The sequence below is a fragment of the Amblyraja radiata genome, chromosome 39, assembly GCF_010909765.2.
Source record: "Amblyraja radiata isolate CabotCenter1 chromosome 39, sAmbRad1.1.pri, whole genome shotgun sequence".
Classification (NCBI taxonomy): Eukaryota; Metazoa; Chordata; class Chondrichthyes; order Rajiformes; family Rajidae; genus Amblyraja; species Amblyraja radiata.
In genome coordinates, this window is record NC_045994.1 from 5,013,090 (window position 1) to 5,031,661 (window position 18,572).

Genomic DNA, 18,572 nt, shown 5'->3' on the forward strand with positions numbered 1-18,572 from the left:
CATGGAAACAGGGCCTACATCCACACAGACCATCAATCACCCTATATGCTAGCACTATCGCACACACTAGGGACAATTTACAGAAGCCAATACGTCTTTGGAATGTGGGAGGAAACCAGAGCACTCAGAGAAAACCCAGTCACAGGGAGAAAGTGCAAACTCCGTATAGAAAACACCCGTCAGGATCGAACCCGGGTCTCTGATGCTGTAAGGCAGCAACTCTGCCACTGCGCCACCCGAGTGAGGCAGTGGTAAAGCAGATAATAAAAATAAGCATACAAACATTGTGTTTAAGATCAGACTGATCATTTAGCATCTTCGGAAATCGCGGCTGACACAGAGGACCTTTACCTTTCTTGAATATCTCATTGATGCCGCCTGCTCGACCATCAGACACGTTGCCCTTGTCCCCTTCCAAGTAAGGAAAGACTCTGCCCTGATGCACCCAATAATAATCGTTCGATCCGAAGAAACGCACGGGAAATTCTCCAATATGATGCTTCATTGCTTGAATGTTAAGTGGCACAGATTTGGGATTACAGATCTCAGCTGGCCACCACCTGGAAAATAAACATCAGAGTGGAGACAAGTGCCAAAAGAGATGCCGTCGTTCATCACATCACACACAGGCAATCCACAAATACATTCACTTCAATCTCATGAATAAATACATTAATAAACTGCAATAGAAATCGTACATCATTACTGTTACTGTCACTGTCCCAAAATATCAGAAAAAGAGGACACTATACTTTGAATTTGACCATCAAAAAGAAGCACTACACTGTTGACAGTTCGAGGCACCAGAAGATCAAGCAAAGATTTCCACACAAAACATTTTTCTTGTCATATTTTGTTTTGATATAGGAGGCCCTGCAGTCCATCAAGACTATATCAGATCTCAGCGCAACCCTGTGTCTCAACCCTTCACTTACTTTGATGCAATCTATTCACATTTACTTGCTGATTATGTTCTAGGAGCAGAATTAGGCCATTCTGCCCATCAAGTCTACTCCACTCACTATTCAATCATGGCTGATCTATCTCTCCCTCTCAACCCCATTCTCCTGCCTATACCCCATAACCACCGGCACCCTTAATAATCAAGAATCTGTCAATTTCTGCCTTAAAAATATCCATTGACCTGGCCTCCACATCCCTATGAGGCAATGAATTCCACAGATTCACCGCCCTCTAGCGAAAAAAAATCCTTCTCATCTCTTTTCTAAAGGTACGTCCTTCTATTCTGAGGCTATTGCCTCTGGTCCTAGACTCTTCCACTAGTGGAAACATCCTCTCCACATACACTCTATCCCAACTACACTCTCAACTCTCCAAACTATTCTCCTACCACTCACTTACTCATTCGGGGCAACTTTAAAGTAATAAATTAATCTCTCAATATGTTTAGTTTGGTATCTGCTTAGAGATACAAGATGAAACCAGGCCTTTCTGATCACCGAGTCCATGTCGACATCGGTCATTTGTTCACTCTCGTTTTATGAATAACTAGGTCTCTATTCAACAACATTCCCCAGGGTTCTACAATTTACTGTGAAATTCCTGCTCTGTTTCAAATACATCACTTCACAATTGTCCAAGTTAAATTCCAGTGGGGTCTTGAACCTCAGGGCAATTGGGCTGAGGAATGGCAAATGCACGCACGAGAAACTACAGGTGCAGGAAGCCTGAGCCAAACACAAAGTGCTGCAGGAACTCAGCAAGTCAGGCAGTCTCTGTGCAGGGAATGGGCAGACAATGTCTCAGGTCAGGACCCATCTTCAGAGTCAGTCAGGGTAGAGAAGCTGGAACGTTTCCATAGGACATTGTTCAGGCCGCACTTGGGAGAATTGTGTCAATTTTGGTCATCCTTTTTAGGGGGGGGATGGCATTGAGCTGGAAAGAGTGCAGAGAGGATTTGCAAGGAACTATAGGGAGAGGTTAGGCAGGTTAGGACTTTATCCCTTGGTGTGTCTTGGAGTATCTTATAGAGTTGTATATAATCATGAGGGGAATAGATCAGGTGAATGCACAGTCTTTTTCAGAGGATAAGGGAATCAAGCACTCTAGACATAGATTTTAGGTAAGGGGAGCAAGATTTAATAGGAATTGGAGAGGAAATATTTTCACGTGGATATATAGAATAAGTTGCCAGAAGCTGCAATTGAAGCAGGTACAATAACTACATTTAAAAGACATTTGGCCAGGTACATGGATAAGAAAGGTTTAGAGTGATATGGGCCAAACGTCAAGAACAGGGACTAACATAGTTGGGGCACCTTGATCAGCATGGACAAATTGAGCCAGAGGGCCCATTTCCACATTATAATGACTATACAATTCAAAATGCAGCCTTAACTCGCACTTACATAAAAAAGGAATCATTAATCCAGAATAGCAGTATTTTCCAATGCATTTTAATCCATTACCTATGTTACTGTTTGTTGCTTTTTCCAATTCAATTATCAGCCCTGAAAGAGGACATGAGAACCAACTCTGCCCCAGTTGGGAAACATTAGAACAAAAGTCACCTTCTCTTTGTCTCAATGTTACATTATAATCAAACGTCAGCCCAATGCCTGGTGCAACACACCCGCTGGCCCAATGCCACCTCCACCTTTACAAGGCACAAGTTATTTATAACAGTGACTTACCTGTAGATGCCCAGCTTGACCCAGACTATTTCTTTGTACCGCGATTTCTTGCCAATCTTACAATTGTTGCAATACCAGTTCCCTTCTGGCATCTCAATATTCAGGCATTCGGGATGGAAAGAAGCTGGACACGTTTCACAGCACAACAGGCGGCCACCTTGGTACACAAGGAATTGTTTTTGTTATTGTGTAAATTTGCACAATTTTTCCCGACTATGCTGCTGCCAATGGTGCTCACCATTGTCCAGCTGTGAGCTGCACTGCAAAAGCAGCCAGCATGTGAAAGCGCCATCAATCGTCATTCTTGAAAAACTCAGTCCCAAAAAGAATTGGATTGATATCCAAAACAAGCCCAGGTTGGATCTCTCAAGGCTCAGTGTGTGCTTATTGAAGCAATGTCTCATGAGAACCACTCATGCACCACTTCACAAAGGCAGCTGAGGAACAAAGGTGCAAATCCCCATTTTTACCTCAATTGAAGACGATTTGTAACAGAAAATTGGCGTCATAAATTCAAATCGAACACTTTTGAAAAAAATGTATTGACACTGTTACTTTGAATATAAATTTAAAGCAATAATTTAGAGTAACAATTAACACAGTCACTTGTTTGCGTAAAGGCCTTTTAGAGGTTTGTCTTTGTTAATCTGCAGAGCCAAAACTCTCTCTGTTGAAGAAACAGTGCTTCCTGCATCAGGTTCTAGTTGAGAGTGCCGGCAACAGTGGACATTTTCTGTCCCTAACAGCATGATTCTTGTGCCGTTCTCAAATCAATCTGTACAGCTGAAGACCTTATTACAGCACATTTTTGGTGAATGGGTATGTGACATTTATAATAAAAGTTTAACCTTAATCAGCTCATCACAGGAGGAATTTAGAAGAAATAATTAGCAAAAAAACAAATATAAAAACACTTAATTTTCCTGGATTTCAAACGGGACACTGCAAAATCTCTCAGCTGCTCTATGAATCTCAAAAACACAGGATATTTAAATGGAATTGGCCAAATCAGTGTTGACCAGACCACATCAATGGATGGTTCCCTAGGGAATAATGAGGGGGATGGCCATGACCTGGGTTAGCTTGTCCAGTACTAAGGTTGAGAGGGGATCTTATTGAAACATATAAGATTATTAAGGGTTTGGACACGCTAGAGGCAGGAAACATGTTCCCGATGTTGGGGGAGTGCAGAACCAGGGGCCACAGTTTAAGAATAAGGAGTAAGCCATTTAGAACGGAGACGAGGAAACTTTTTCTCACAGAGAGTTGTGAGTCTGTGGAATTCTCTGCCTCAGAGGGCGGTGGAGGCCGGTTCTCTGGATACTTTCAAGAGAGAGCTAGATAGGGCTCTTAAAGATAGCGGAGTCAGGGGATATGGGGAGAAGTACTGATTGGGGATGATCAGCCATGATCACATTGAATGGTGGCTCGAATGGCCGAATCCTGCACCTATTGTCTATTGTCAAAGTCGGCAAAGTCTAACACTGGGCAATCACTCCCCCGTTAACAGCATGTGAAAATGAGGACGGGTGAAGATGAATAAAAACAAATGGAATAACAAAGTCTGCAGCGGCTACATAAAACATGTTTGAGGCCTCCCATTTCTGGGAACTCTTCCTTCCTTGAAGATAGAAAAAGCATCTCCCTGGGCATTCATCTGTTATCACACGTTACATGCAGTTAATATCAGGAGAACTCTTTGAGCTGGTGGAGAAAGACAAAGGGGTGGAACTGTGTTGCTGCTGTATGTAAACATCATGCACAGTTTCACTAAACCTGCAGGAACTGCGGAACAGGCAGGAAGTCCAACAAGCAAATGTAACAGGTTTGGTGCTCTCCCAGACAAATTTCTCCCCCAGTTATTTTTTTCAATAATTGCTCTAGTTTTGTTTTAAAAGAGGAGCCATAACAGCCAACAAAAGAGGCTTCTCCTCGATTCTCCAACAATATACATTGCGCCAACAACCAGATGTCCATCTAATACCTGCAAGCTAGTTGAAAGGACAGGAAGAGTGAGGCAGAAACACGATTAGTTTAGTTTATTGTCACATGTACCGAGGATCAGTGAAAAACTGTTGTTGCGTGCTAACCGGTCAATGGAAAGGCAATACATGATTACAATCCAGTGTACAGATACATGATAAAGGGAATAATGTTTAGTGCAAAGTGAAGTCCAGTAGAATCCAATTAAAGATAGTCTGAAGGTCTCCAATGAGGTAGATAGTAGCTCAGGACTGCACTCTCGTTGTTGGTAGAGAACCGTCCTGAGCCACTATCTACCTCATTGGAGGTCATCTGACTACCTTCAATTGGACTACCTTTACTGGACTTTATCTTGCACTGCACATTATTCCCTTCATTAAAACAATAAGCAGGTTAACATTGCTGACCTTTGAAGGTCATACGTCTGTAACACCCTCTTCATGCCAAGCAGGTTGGGCTCAAAATAATTACAAGTCAGTCATTAAAATACATCTATCCTACCCGATTATAAACTGAGTACTGAAATTTAACTGTGATAGTAGAAGGCTGTAAGAAATCAGCAGGTCAATCAGCAATCATGGAGACTAAAGATGTACGTCAAGGTTTCGGCTTGAGGCTGTTCATCAGGTCTGGATTCTGCTTGACTGCTGAGTTCTTCCAGAGTTCTGTTTTCTATTCCAGATTCCAGCATCTGCAGTCTCTTTTGGCTTCATAGCAAAGCCAGATTATTTTTTTTAAACAGCAGAATGCTTTGTGATCAAAACAACAATATTGGATTTTAATTTTAAAATGTATTAAATGTAATCAAGCATGATGCATGTATATGTACACAGCAAGTATGTAGAGGAAGAAAAATAATTAAAGTTTATTCCTGCCAAGTGCACAATGGTATGAAAGCTTCCAAAGTTACGGACCCAGTGCAAATGATTTCATTTTTCTAGCATGCAAAAAACAAACAAACCTATTCTCATCCTTAGAATGATAGTCTATGATTCTGACTGGAAGACCATTTTCTAACAAGAAAATAGCCAAGTCAAATCCAGGCTTTACCAAAGTAAGACATAAAATTCTGAAGTAACTCAGCGGGTCAGGCATTATTCCTGGAGAACATGGACAGGTGTCGTTTTGGGTCGGAACCCTTCTTCAGATTGATTGCAAGGGATGGGAGAAATAATGTTCTTCCCTTTCCCCCCCCCCCTCCCCCCCTCTGCTAAGAGTCCCAACCCAAAATGTTACCTATCCATGCTCTCCAGGGATGCTGCCTGACCCACTGAGTGACTCCAGCATTTTATTTCTTGCCTTAGTAAACTGACATCTGCAGTTCCTTGTTTCTACAACTTCAGGCTTTATCAAGCATAACTCAATTTCCAGTAAGGGGAATTAACAAGAACACGAAGCAAGGGTAATTCTTCTGAACCAAAATGTGCAAGGAGCAATTGCATTACACCTGGAAACATTCTGTATAAGACAACTAGTTCAGGTCAGACTCATCTTGGGATTTTTTAATGAAGAAAAGTTATACTTGGCTAAGAGCGAATGGACTGGGTTCACTAAATTAATGCACAAGTGAAGCTGCTGTTTCACAAGCAATGAAACAATGGGACTATAAACTGCGGAGTCTAGAAGAATGAGGATGAAATGTTGCAGATTAAAGGCAGATGGTGTACATATTTGGTGATGCAACAAGTCACTTAATGACCAGAAGAGGAAATGCAATGAGCATCTGTCATTCAAAATACCTCATAAAAGAGTAGATTGACCTTGCAATTACTTCAAGCCCAAAAATGACTTTTGCTTTTATTTTCCCCCCGCTGTTTTTATTTAACAAATCATTAATAAAAATCAATTCACACATTTTCATGACAAGATCACACGAGATTTAATAAAGCAACAGGTTTAGCAGATGCGGGGTGGGAAGAGGGGTGAAAAAGCATGGTGGATGGGGTTGGAGGGGTGTGGTGGTAGTTAAGAAATTCAAGCACATATGGTTCCGGAGAAATGCTGTTGTTTTATTACCTTTTACACATTTCTTTACTGTAGTTGATGGTGAGGGAGGAATCATAGGTTTTTTCAACAACTCAGCCGAACGATTTGACTCGCTCAGGAGGTAGTGCGACTTATATGTATATGAACTGATAAGGGTTTCAGATTGGTCTTGGTCAATTACCCCTACACAAAACAGATAAAGAACATGAGCTGCAATGAAAATACCCATGATTCCCCCCCCCCGAAAAAAAATCTGAAAAACATTAATTTAGTCTTGAATTTTATTTTCCAAAAAAAGAGGGAGGCAAAAAAATCTCTTTAGAAAGAATTTAAGTAATACGTTTTTGTTTAAAGATGATGCTGCATTTAATGCTCAAAGCGGAAGAAAGGTTTCCTTACCTCGGGCACAGATAAAGCACCAGCTTACGTTTACTTGTAGAGATGCACGACTGCTCTTCTTCAAGCTGGAATGGTTGTTGCAAATGATGCTGTGGGGTGAAAGAACCAGGCTACCGGCTGCGATACAGCTCTCCCCCGTGTGGTAGGCCACAGGACATCGTAAGCAGCGCATCATACGACCTGGGTTCAGATGCATCAAAATCAATCGATTAACACCATATGCTACAGTGTCATAGAGCTGTATAGAACAGAAACAGGCCCTTCGACCCACCTTGTCCATGCTGACCAAGTTGCTATTCTGGGCTGGTCCTATTTGCTTGCATTTGACCCATATCCCTTTAAACCCTTCCTATCCATACATCTGTCCAAATGACTTTTGAAAGTTATCATTATATATGCTTCTTTAGCTTCCTTGGGAAGCTCATTCCAGATATGCACTGCCCTCTGAGTGACATTATTGCCTCTGGTCCCTCTCAAATCTCTCCCTTATCATCTTAAACATGCGGTCTCGTTTTAGAATTCTCCACCCTGGGACAATGATCACCTTATCCATGCCCTTCATCATCTTGTTATCCCAATAAGGTCCTCTCTCATGCTCCTATGATCCAAAGAAAAATAGCACCAGTCTTTCCAATCTCTCCCGATAACTCAAGCTCACAAGCGCAGGTAACATCCTGATGAATCTCTTTTGCACTCTTTACAACTCAGAGACATCCTTCCTACAAGAAAAAAAACATTAAGTGCTGGAGTGACTCAGTGGAGCAGGCAGCATCTCTGGAGAACATGGACTCTGGTCATAACCTTCTTCAGACTGGAGAGCTTTCTAGTCTGAAGGGTCCCTTTCCAAAACATCACCTGTTCTCCAGAGATGCTGCCTGATTGCCTGTTACTCCAAGTTTTTCTTTTGTAAAAACCAACATCTGTAGTTCCGTTTACTTCCTTTATACATCCTTCCTACAGCTGGTTGACTAGAACTATACATAGTACTCCAAGTGTGGTCTCACCAATAACTTGTTCAGTGCATTACGATGTCCCAAATTTTGAACCCTATATCCTTGAAGGCAAGCATGCCAAATGCCTTCTTCACCACCCTGTCCATGTGACTCAGCACTTTCAGGAAACCATACACCTATACTCCCAGATCTTTCTGTGCTACGCTATCCGGGGCTCCACACATGCCATGTTTGACATACCAAAGTGCAATACCTCACATTTGTCAGTTACATTGTTTAGCTTATTGTCACGTGTACCGAGGTAGTGAAAGGCTTTTGTTGCGTGCTAACCAGTCAAGAGAAAGACGATACGTGATTATAATCGAGCCATTCTCAGTGCACAGATACATGATAAAGGGAATAATGTGAATAACGTTTAGTACAAGGTAAAGCCAGTAAAGTACAATCAAAGTCTGAGGGTCTCCAATGAGGTAGATAGTAGTTCAGGACTGTTCTCTAGTTGTGGTGGGATGGTTCAGTTGCCTGATAACAGCTGGGAAGAAACTGACCCTGAATCTGGAGATGTGCGTTTTCACACATTTGTACCTTTTGCCCGAGGGGAGAGGGGAGAAGAGGGAATGGCCTGGGTGCGAATCGTCCTTGATTATGCTAGTGGCCTTGCCAAGACAGCACGAGGTATTTGCCATTCCTTGGACTACCTTCCCAACTGATCTAGTTCCTGTTGTTTTTGTGCGCTGTTTGAGTCTGTGTCCCTGTGATGCTGCTGTAAGCAAGATTTTCATTGTTCCTGTACATTTCTGTACTTGGTTATGTCACAATAAAGTTGACCTGAGGTGACTCGGAGGTGGCTCCTGCTTTGGTTTATCTTTTACATAATTTGCTCATTTAAGGAAAGTGTTACTGCAGTGCGGATAACATGAAGGATACGGGTAGACGCAAGAATGTAGAAGGTAAAGACTGTTCAATCAGTTGCAACAGACTGCAACATTCATTCCATTTCACAATGTTAATACCTGCTTTTCAGGGATAATGTGATAAAATTACTCAACCTCTTGCCAAGAATTCACTGTTGTTCTGAATCAAAGAACATTTGGGAATGGAGTAATTGGAACTTCAGTCAGCTGATAGTTCAAGCTACTGCAGTCACACAAACTAAGGAACTAATTCTTCAACAGCAGAAATGGAACAGAGCAAACAAAACATCAGCAGCAATCTCTGTAATGGGATAAATCAGAAAATAGATCTTCACCCAGACAAATTTAGATCCCAAACGACTTTCAAAAGGAATTTTAACTCTCACCCTTGTAATTTGATCGGGATTTAGCATCAATGGTAAATGATAATTGGTGATGTAATTGAAAGTGAAGAGGATAGTTTTATTTTTAAATTGAAATTGTGCAGACCAATGGCAAATGAAATTTAATCCCGATAAACGCAGTGATGCATTTTGGGGAGAATGAATCAAGGCAGGGACTAAACAATGTGCCCTTGGATGGTATAACATAGAACAGTACATCATAGGAATGGGCCCTGCAGCCCACAATGTTTGTGTCCTGGATCTCCCATTATCTCACTGGACGACCACAGTATGTCAGGCTACAGAACTGTGTCTCAGACATGGTAGTGAGCAACACAGGGGCTCTGCAGGGGACGGTCCTCTCTCCTTTTCTGTTCACCATCTACACCTTGGCCTTCAGATACAACTCGGACACCTGCCACCAGCAGAAGTTTTCGGATAACTCTGCAATTGTGGGCTGCATCAGTGAGGGGAGGGAAGCTGAATACAGAGGTGTAGTCAACGACTTTGTCAAGTGGTGTGGGCTGAATCACCTGCAGCTCAACTCCAACAAGACTAAGGAGTTAGTAGTGGACTTTAGGAGGAGAGGAACACCCCTGCCCCCTGTCTCCATCAAGGGTGTGGATGTGCAGTTTACCAAGGAGTACATGTACCTTGGCGTTCACCTGGACAATAAATTGGGCTGGTCCAGGAACGCAGAGGCATTGTATAAGAAGGAACAGAGCTGTCTATACTTTCCACTCTTTCAACGCCTGCAGTAGGATGCTGCAGATGCTCTAACATCGGTGATGGCAAGTGCCATCTTCTTCACTGTCGTGTGCTGGGGTAGCAGGACGTAGGCTGCGGACGAGCTCGTCAGGAAGGCAGGCTCTGTCCTGGGTATGGAGTTGGATTCACTGGAGATGGTCTTGGAGGCGAGGATGATCCTTAAACTGCGGAGCATCTTGGACAATACAGCTCACCCCCTCCATGACACTCTGGTCAACCTGAGGGGCACCTTCAGCAACAGACTGGTTCCACCAAGGTGCAGCACAGAACGCCACAGGAGATCCTTTTTCCCCTGGATAACTCTTATACAAACCATACATCTCCTCCCCCTCCTGTCGTGGGATGGACCGACTCCCCTTTCCCTTCCCCCACCCAATCTTGGCACATCCCCAATCCTGGACATTTCACTCGTCACTTCAATTTCATGTACCTTGCTGTGTTTCATGACAGATGGCAGACCAACTTCCCTCCAGGGATAAACAAAGTTCTATTGTATCATATGTTTGTGCCGAATAAGCTGCCAAGTTAAACTGACCTCATCTTCCTGCACATATCTCTCTATTCCCCGCACATCCAGGTGCCTATTTAAAATACTACTACCATATCTACCTTCACCATCACTCCCGGAAACTTGTTCACTACTCTGTATAAAAAAAAGCTTGCCCTACACGCCTCCATTAAACCCCCCCCACCTCACCTCATAGCTACGCCCCCTAGTGCTGAACATTTCCACCCTGGGGAAAAAAGGTTCTGACTGTCTACCTTATCAATACCTCATAATTTTAGGTAGACAAAAATGCTGGAGAAACTCAGTGGGTGAGGCATCTATGGAGCAAAGGAAATAGGCAACGTTTCGGGCTGAAACCCTTCTTCAGACTGAAGTGAGGGTGGGGGGGTAGTGGGAGGAAGAAAGGAAGAGGAGGAGCCAGTGGGCTGAGGGAGAGCTGGAGAAGGGGAGGAGAAAGTAAAGGCTACCTGAAATTAGAGAAGTCAATGTTCATACCGCTGGGGTGCAAACTGCCCAAGCGAAATATGAGGTGCTGCTCCTCCAATTTACGGTAGGCCTCACTCTGGCATGAAGGAGGCAGAGGACAGAAAGGTTGGATTGGGAATGGGAGGGGGAGTTGAAGTGCTGAGCCACCGGAGAGATCAGGTTGGTTATTGCGAACCAAGCAGTTCATAATAACACCTCATAATTTTATATACTTTATCAAGTCTTCCCTGTTCCAGAGATAACAATCTGTCAATCCAACCTCTCCCTGTAGCTGAAACCTTCTAATCCAGGCAGCATTCTAGTAAATTCTGGTATAAATGGTGACTTAACAGCCAGCATGCGCATCGTGGGAGAAATGGTGCATCGCTGTGTTGTATGATGATAATTCCTCTCAGACTGTTGCAAGATAAAATCACCTTGATTTTCTCTCACCTTTGGTTGCTTTAGCCGTTTCCCGGTTGTCTGCCAAACACGACGAACAGCAGTGGAGAGGGCATCGGAATCCTTTTCCTTCAAACATGGCCGAAGAATAACCCCGCAGGCAAGATTCGTGGTAAAATCTTCCACATGAATTCACTGAACACCTTTTTACAACTTTTCCCGATAATTTGCAAGAAAAGCAAGTGTGGTTTCCTGTACGAGTAGAGCAATATTTCATTCACTACCGTCTAATGCACTTCCCCACGTTTTAGACATAGACATAGAACAGTTTAAGAAAGAACTGCAGATGCTGGAAAAATCAAAGGTAGACAAAAATGCTGGAGAAACTCAGTCTGAAGGAGGGTCTCGACCCAAATCGTCACCCATTCCTTCACTCCATGGATGCTGCCTCTCCCGTTGAGTTTCTCCAGCATTTTTGTCTACCTTAGACATAGAATAGTACAGCACAGGACTAAGCATTTGGCCCACAATGTCTATGCCCAATATGTCTATGCCCAACTAATCTCCTGTGTCACCATCCCTCCATTCCCTGCAAATCCATGTGCCTATTTAAAAGCCTCTTAAATGCCAGCATCGTAGCTGCCTCCACCACTATCATTTGTAGCCTGTTCCAGGCACCCACCCACCGCTGTGTAAACAAAAACATACCCTATGTATCTCCTTTAAACTTTACCCTTCTCACCTAAAAGCCATAGCGTCGAGTCTTTGACATTTCCACCCTGGGAAAGAGTTTCTGACTGTCTATGCATCTCATCATTTTATATATTTCCATCAGGTCTCTCCGCAGCCTTTGATGCTCCAGAGAAAATGATCCAAGTTTGTCCAACCTCTCCATATAACTAATAGCCGCTATTGCAGGCACCTCTTCTGCACGCTCTAGAAAGCCTCCTTAGCCTTTCTGTAATGGGGTATCCAGAACTGCACACAATACGGGTGGCACCGTACGATGGCAGCTTCGCTAACAGTCTGTCTCGTCCGTTTGTTCTTTTGTTGTTTTTAGTCTGGTTAAAAATAAGTTTTAGTGTCTCTTTGGTTTTGTATTATGTGGGTGTGGGCTAGGGGAAAACTTTTTTAAATCTCTTTCCTCAAAGTAGATGCGACTTTTTCTGTATCATATCTCTGTCCGCACTGTGGACTTAACATCGTGGAGCTTGCGGTCCCTTTGTCAGGGATCAACTTCGGGAGCTCCAACGCGGGAGGTTCGATCGCCCCCGATCACAGGAGCTTCGATCGCCCCCGATCACAAGAGCTTCGACCGCCCTGATCACAGGAGCTTCGATCGCACCCGATCACAAGAGCTTCGACCGCCCCCGATCACAGGAGCTTCGATCGCACCCGATCACAGGAGCTTCGATCGCCCCGATCACAGGAGCTTCGACCGCCCTGATCACAGGAGCATCGATCGCCCCCGATCACAGGAGCATCGATCGCCCCGATCACAAGAGCTTCGACCGCCCTGATCACAGGAGCTTCGATCGCACCCGATCACAAGAGCTTCGACCGCCCTGATCACAGGAACTTCGATCGCACCCGATCACAGGAACTTTTACCGCCCTGATCACAGGAGCTTCGATCGCCCTGATCACAAGAGCTTCGACCGCCCTGATCACAGGAGCTTCGATCGCACCCGATCACAAGAGCTTCGACCGCCCTGATCACAGGAGCTTCGACCGCCCCCGATCACAGGAGCTTCGACCGCCCCCGATCACAGGAGCTTCGATCGCCCCCGATCACAGGAGCTTCGACCGCCCCCGATCACAGGAACTTCGATCGCACCCGATCACAAGAGCTTCGACCACCCTGATCACAGGAGCTTCGACCGCCCCCGATCACAGGAGCTTCGACCGCCCCCGATCACAGGAGCTTCGACCGCCCCGATCACAGGAGCTTCGACCGCCCCCGATCACAGGAGCTTCGACCGCCCCGATCACAGGAGCATCGATCGCCCCGATCACAGGAGCATCGATCGCCCTGATCACAGGAGCATCGATCGCCCCGATCACAGGAGCATCGACCGCCCCGATCACAGGAGCTTCGACCGCCCCGATCACAGGAGCATCGATCGCCCCGATCACAGGAGCATCGATCGCCCCCGATCACAGGAGCATCGACCGCCCCCGATCACAGGAGCATCGACTGCCCCGATCACAGGAGCTTCGATCGCCCCCGATCACAGGAGCTTCGATCGCTCCGACTGCGGACAGATCGACTGCCTCGACCACAGGAGAAAAGGAGGGAAGAAGATAATACATTATTACCGTCCATCACAGTGCGCTGTGGTGGATGTCTATGTTAATTTTTATGTAGTTGTGTGTCTTGTTGCTTTTTTGGTATGACTGTATGGCAGATCAAATTCCTTATACGTTTTTACATACTTGGCTAATAAATTAATTACTTACTTACTATTCCAAATGGGGCTTAACCTAAAACCTATAAAGCTGCTCCTGACCCTTATACTCAATTTGCTGCTGCAATATTCATTTTAGAAACAAGTGGATGTTAATCTGGTGATGACATTGGACAGAGTCATACAGCAGGGAAACAGGCATTGCGGCCACTCACCGACCAAGGCGTCTCATCTAAGCTAGTCCAATTTGCCCGCATTTGGCCCCTCTCTCTCTCTCTCTCTCTCTATCTAATCCTTTCCAATTCCTGTCCGATCACAAAAATATTCAGAAAAATATTTATATTCATACTGCGCTCTGATGGAACAAAAAAAACAATGGAATGGAATTGCGGTTATCCATTAACCATCAGAGGCAGCACGGTGGCGCAGCGGTAGAGTTGCTGCCTTACAGCGCCAGAGACCAGGATTCGATTCTGACTTTGGGTGCTCTCTATAAGGAGTTAGTACTTTCTCCCCGTGACTGTGTGGGTTTTCTCCGGGTGCTGTGGTTTCCTCCCACATTCCAAAGATGTGCAGGTTTTCAGGTTAATTGGCTTCTGTACATTGTCCCTAGTGCCAAGGATTGAACTAGTGTATGGGTGATCATTGGTTGGTGTGGACATGGTGGGCCAACGGGCCTGTTTCCACGCTATATAACTAAACTAAAAATTAAGCCAATATTTGATCGTTCCTGACCAGTAGAATGATCCTCAGTGACAACCGCATTTCATTAAACATCACTGGGCAAATTGAAACTAGCTTAAAATAAAATTACTTAATCAACACAAAGAGTTTATAGGTGCAGGTTAATTGCTTTGGTATAATTATAAATTGTCCCTACTGTGTTGGATAGTGTCTCCACTCTACTAATTCCAAGTGTGTGGGGATTGCTGGTCGGTGTGGACTTGGTGGGCTGAACAGCCTGTTTCCGCGCTGTAACTCTAAACTAAACTAAAAGAATGAGAGAAAAATAATGAATGAGATCGCTTTCACCATTACCTGTCGTACATTCCATACACGTAAACTTCCCGTTGGGTAGTTCTGCCGGCCCAAGGCACTCTATGTGAAAGACTCTGCAGCACTCTCCCTCACAGGGAACAAGAGACTCTCCAGGTTTCTCACAGATCTGAGACAGCAGATGGTCAGAAAACAATCCTTAATACGGGCACGCAAATAAAATGTCAAACATTTATGCACGGCATTTCCCCACCCACTATTGAATAATGTAAAGTACTTGCAATAATTTTATTCAACTTTCTTTTCATAATTTCTTCAGGCCACGTGATAGCGGGCGATAAGAATTTACAATAAAATTATTTCATGGTCAATGGTTTACAGGATTGAAGTGCACATAATTTGTGTTTGAATGACCAGAATACCAATTTTCACATAAAAGGAACTATTAAGTTCCATTTGTTGCACCAAGTGTACATATGTTTCTGTGGCAAAGTTACTGGAACCTGGGTAGGCCAATACTTTTATCTGTTGACTGAACATAGCAGTCATGTTATAGATACAATCAAGGCCCAGGTCCAGTCAGCCAACAGATAGGATCATTTTGTTTCGACAAAATGGCCGCGTCCCCCTCAGTTCTCACCTGGCAGATGCTGTCCTTTTTTGATGATCCTGCACCACGCCTGGATAAACACGAATCCATTGACGTTTCATCTGAGACATCTGCATCAGGAGGAACTACTGGACTGTCCAGCCTCTTCTCCAAGCCAACCTTCAATGTACATACCAATTGGTTAATAACCTCACCTAGTCAATGCAATTCTTATCAGTCAGAGTATTGACTATAGAAGCTGGCCATCAGTCATAGCATTGAGTATAGAAGTTGGGAGGTCATGTAACAGTCTTGCAAGATATTGGTGAAGCCACAGTTGTGGTTACCCTGTTATAGGCAAGATGTTGTTAAGCTGGAAAGGGTGCAGAAAAGATTTACGAGGATGTTGCCAGGATTCATGGGTCTGAGCTTCAGGAAGTGGCTGAGCTGGCTAGGAGTTTATTCTTGGAGCGCAGGAGTTAGAGGGGTGATCATATAGAGATGTACAAGATCATGAGAGGAATAGATAGGGATAAATGCACTATCTTTTACCCACAGTAGGGGAATTAAGAACCAGAGGGCACAGGTTTGTGAGTGAGGAAAGATTTAATAGGAACCCAATGGGCAACTTTTTTAATACATAAATGGTGGTGGGTGTATGGAACGAGCTGTCGGAGGAGGTAGTTGAGGCAGGTATTATCACAATGTTTAAGAAACAGTTAGACAGGTACATGGATACGATAGGTTTAGAGGGATATGGGCCAAACGCAGGCAGGTGGGACTAGTGTAGATGGGTCAGCGTGGGCAAATTGTGTCGAAGAGCCTGTTTTCACACTGTATGTCTCTGTGACCCTAATACTCGGAAATAGAATGCAAAGTGATCAAAATTGGGGAGGTAAATGTTCTAGGCCACTATCTATTTACCTCTGCAGGAATCTGGTTGGATAAGGAGTTAACAATCGCCCATTTTCATTATCATCGTTACTTTTTTTTGCATATCTTTCATTCATTTGTTCTATCTCTCTCTCTCTCTATATATATATATATCACCGTCTGTATCTCTCCCTTCCTTTCCCTTGACTCTCAGTCTGAAGACGGGTCTCGACCTGAAACGTCACCCATGCTTTTTCTCCAGAGATGCTGTCTGACCCGTTGATCTGTCTCATCAAGCTTTTTGTGTCTATCTTCTGGATAAGGATAGGATAATTTGTGAATGACATGCCACATAATGAACATCGATTTGAGTCTAACCAATGAACAAGAGGTGGTGGAGTTGACTATGGAAGTGATTAGATTCCACGCAAGATAAAAAAAGGAAAATAAAAAATCATTGATGGTTTCCTTTTGCAAATTGTTGACATGTCTGAAGATTGGTCCTGGGCCCAGCACTTCGAAGCAACCATAATAAAGCGCATGAGGAGATTTGTTATGCCGATAAATACTCTTGAACTCTATGGTAGACAGCATATTGACTGGTTGCATCACAGTCTGCTTCAGCAACTTGAACTTCCAGGAATTAATGGGATTAGAAAAGGTGGTAAACACTTCCCAGTTTACCACTGCTACTGACCTCCCTCCATTGAAGGGATCTACAGGAGGCACTATCTCAAAAAAGCAGCCAGCATCTTCAAGGACCCATACCACCCTGGTCACGCTGCCATTTCACTCCTACCATCTGGAAGAAGGCATACGGGTCTGAAAACCGTGTCCTCCAGGTTCAAGAACAACTTCTTCCCAAAAACCATCTGCCTCTGGAACACCACAAATACCAACTAAACTATGAACTGCAATCTATATTGGTTGCACTAAGGACTTTGGGCTTTGTTACACTAATATTAGGGTTTTAAATTAATTTAAATGTTTTTGTTTATCATGTTATCTATGAGCACTGTGTTTACAGACCTAGTTTGCTGCTGTGAGTAAGAATTTCAATGCTTCATTTTTGGTACATAACTATTAAACACTCAAGACAGATAATATGTTTGCCACAAGGTGGCATCGTATCCGATATTTAGCCAGAGTGGGTGGAGGAGAAAGTCAGTCACTCTTGTCTTGCTGCAACCAATGAACAAATGCCTTTGCCAGTCCTTAGACTTGGCCATGCTGGTTTAATCTTCCATGATACCCTGCGAGGTTAGCTGCTGAAAATGAGAGCAGGAAATGGGGTCGGATCTCTCTCTAATTAACACGTCTCATGTAATCACGGTGTCAGATTGTGAAATAAACAGTACGAGTTCAGAACAGGAAGTGCAAGTTACTGCAAGGATTTCAAGGTTCAGAAAGAGAAATATGAAAGAGTAGAGAGAAAAAGTGCAAGGAGGTTTTCAAAAACAAGAGTTAATAAAAATGTGAAGCTGAAGCAATGAGATTCCACAACATTTTTGGCAATGTTCAATGCATTTTTTTTTTTTAATTGAATGGTACAGCATGGAAACAGGTCTTTAGCCCATGCCAGCCATCGATCACCCGTTCACACTAGTTCTATGTTATTCCACTTTCTCATCCACTTCCTAAACACGCAGGGGCAATTAACCTACAAACCTGTATGTCTTTGGGACGCAGGAGGAATCCGGAACTCTCGGAGGAAACCCACGCAGTCACAGGGAGAAAGTGCAAACTCCACACAGACAGCACCCGAGGTCAGGATTGAACGCGGGTCTCTGGCGCTTTGAGGCAGTGGCTCTACTAGCTGTGCCGCCCAAAGTAGTGGCTTTAAACAAACCGATCATGTAAAATATATTTAGATTTGAAATAGCCTTGACTTGGCTTTGTGGATATTGGAATTAGTATACAGAGTAAAATAGTAAAATGGCCCATTTCCCTCAAACTTTTCTCCCAATGACCCATTGTATATATTCCTGTAATTGCACTGGTTAGCACGCAACAAAACGTTTCCACTGTGACTCGGTACACTTGACAATAAACTAACTGAACTGAACTGATTTGTAAAATTGCTGAGGTTTAAATGAAAATAACAGTTTTAGGCAATTATTACAATTTATTTAGATACCAAATGAAAAAAATCAATTTTCCAACTTTGAAATCGGGAGTTATTTACTTCTCAGGGAAGTGACACTGACATACACCACCCAAATTCTCTTTCTATACCTATTATCGGTGATTGGTCTTCAACTATAATTCACAAAGGAATTATTTAGCTCAGAC

General features: G+C 43.7%; 1 protein-coding gene across 4 annotated transcripts in view; it reads right to left on the bottom strand.

The window, feature by feature from the left end:
- Window positions 1–18,572, bottom strand: part of nsd3 (nuclear receptor binding SET domain protein 3) — a 90,809-nt gene that overhangs the window by 19,052 nt on the left and 53,185 nt on the right. For 2 of the 4 annotated variants that reach the window (XM_033013926.1, XM_033013925.1), the window contains exons 10-16: window positions 15,459–15,587; window positions 14,861–14,987; window positions 11,467–11,667; window positions 7,023–7,202; window positions 6,654–6,806; window positions 2,655–2,811; window positions 352–560 (exon numbers count right to left, since the gene is read on the bottom strand). In XM_033013926.1, the coding sequence (XP_032869817.1) occupies window positions 352–560; window positions 2,655–2,811; window positions 6,654–6,806; window positions 7,023–7,202; window positions 11,467–11,667; window positions 14,861–14,987; window positions 15,459–15,587 (1,156 nt within the window). The remainder of the gene's footprint in view (window positions 1–351; window positions 561–2,654; window positions 2,812–6,653; window positions 6,807–7,022; window positions 7,203–11,466; window positions 11,668–14,860; window positions 14,988–15,458; window positions 15,588–18,572) is intronic. The other 2 variants (XM_033013927.1, XM_033013928.1) reach the window with 2 other exon arrangements.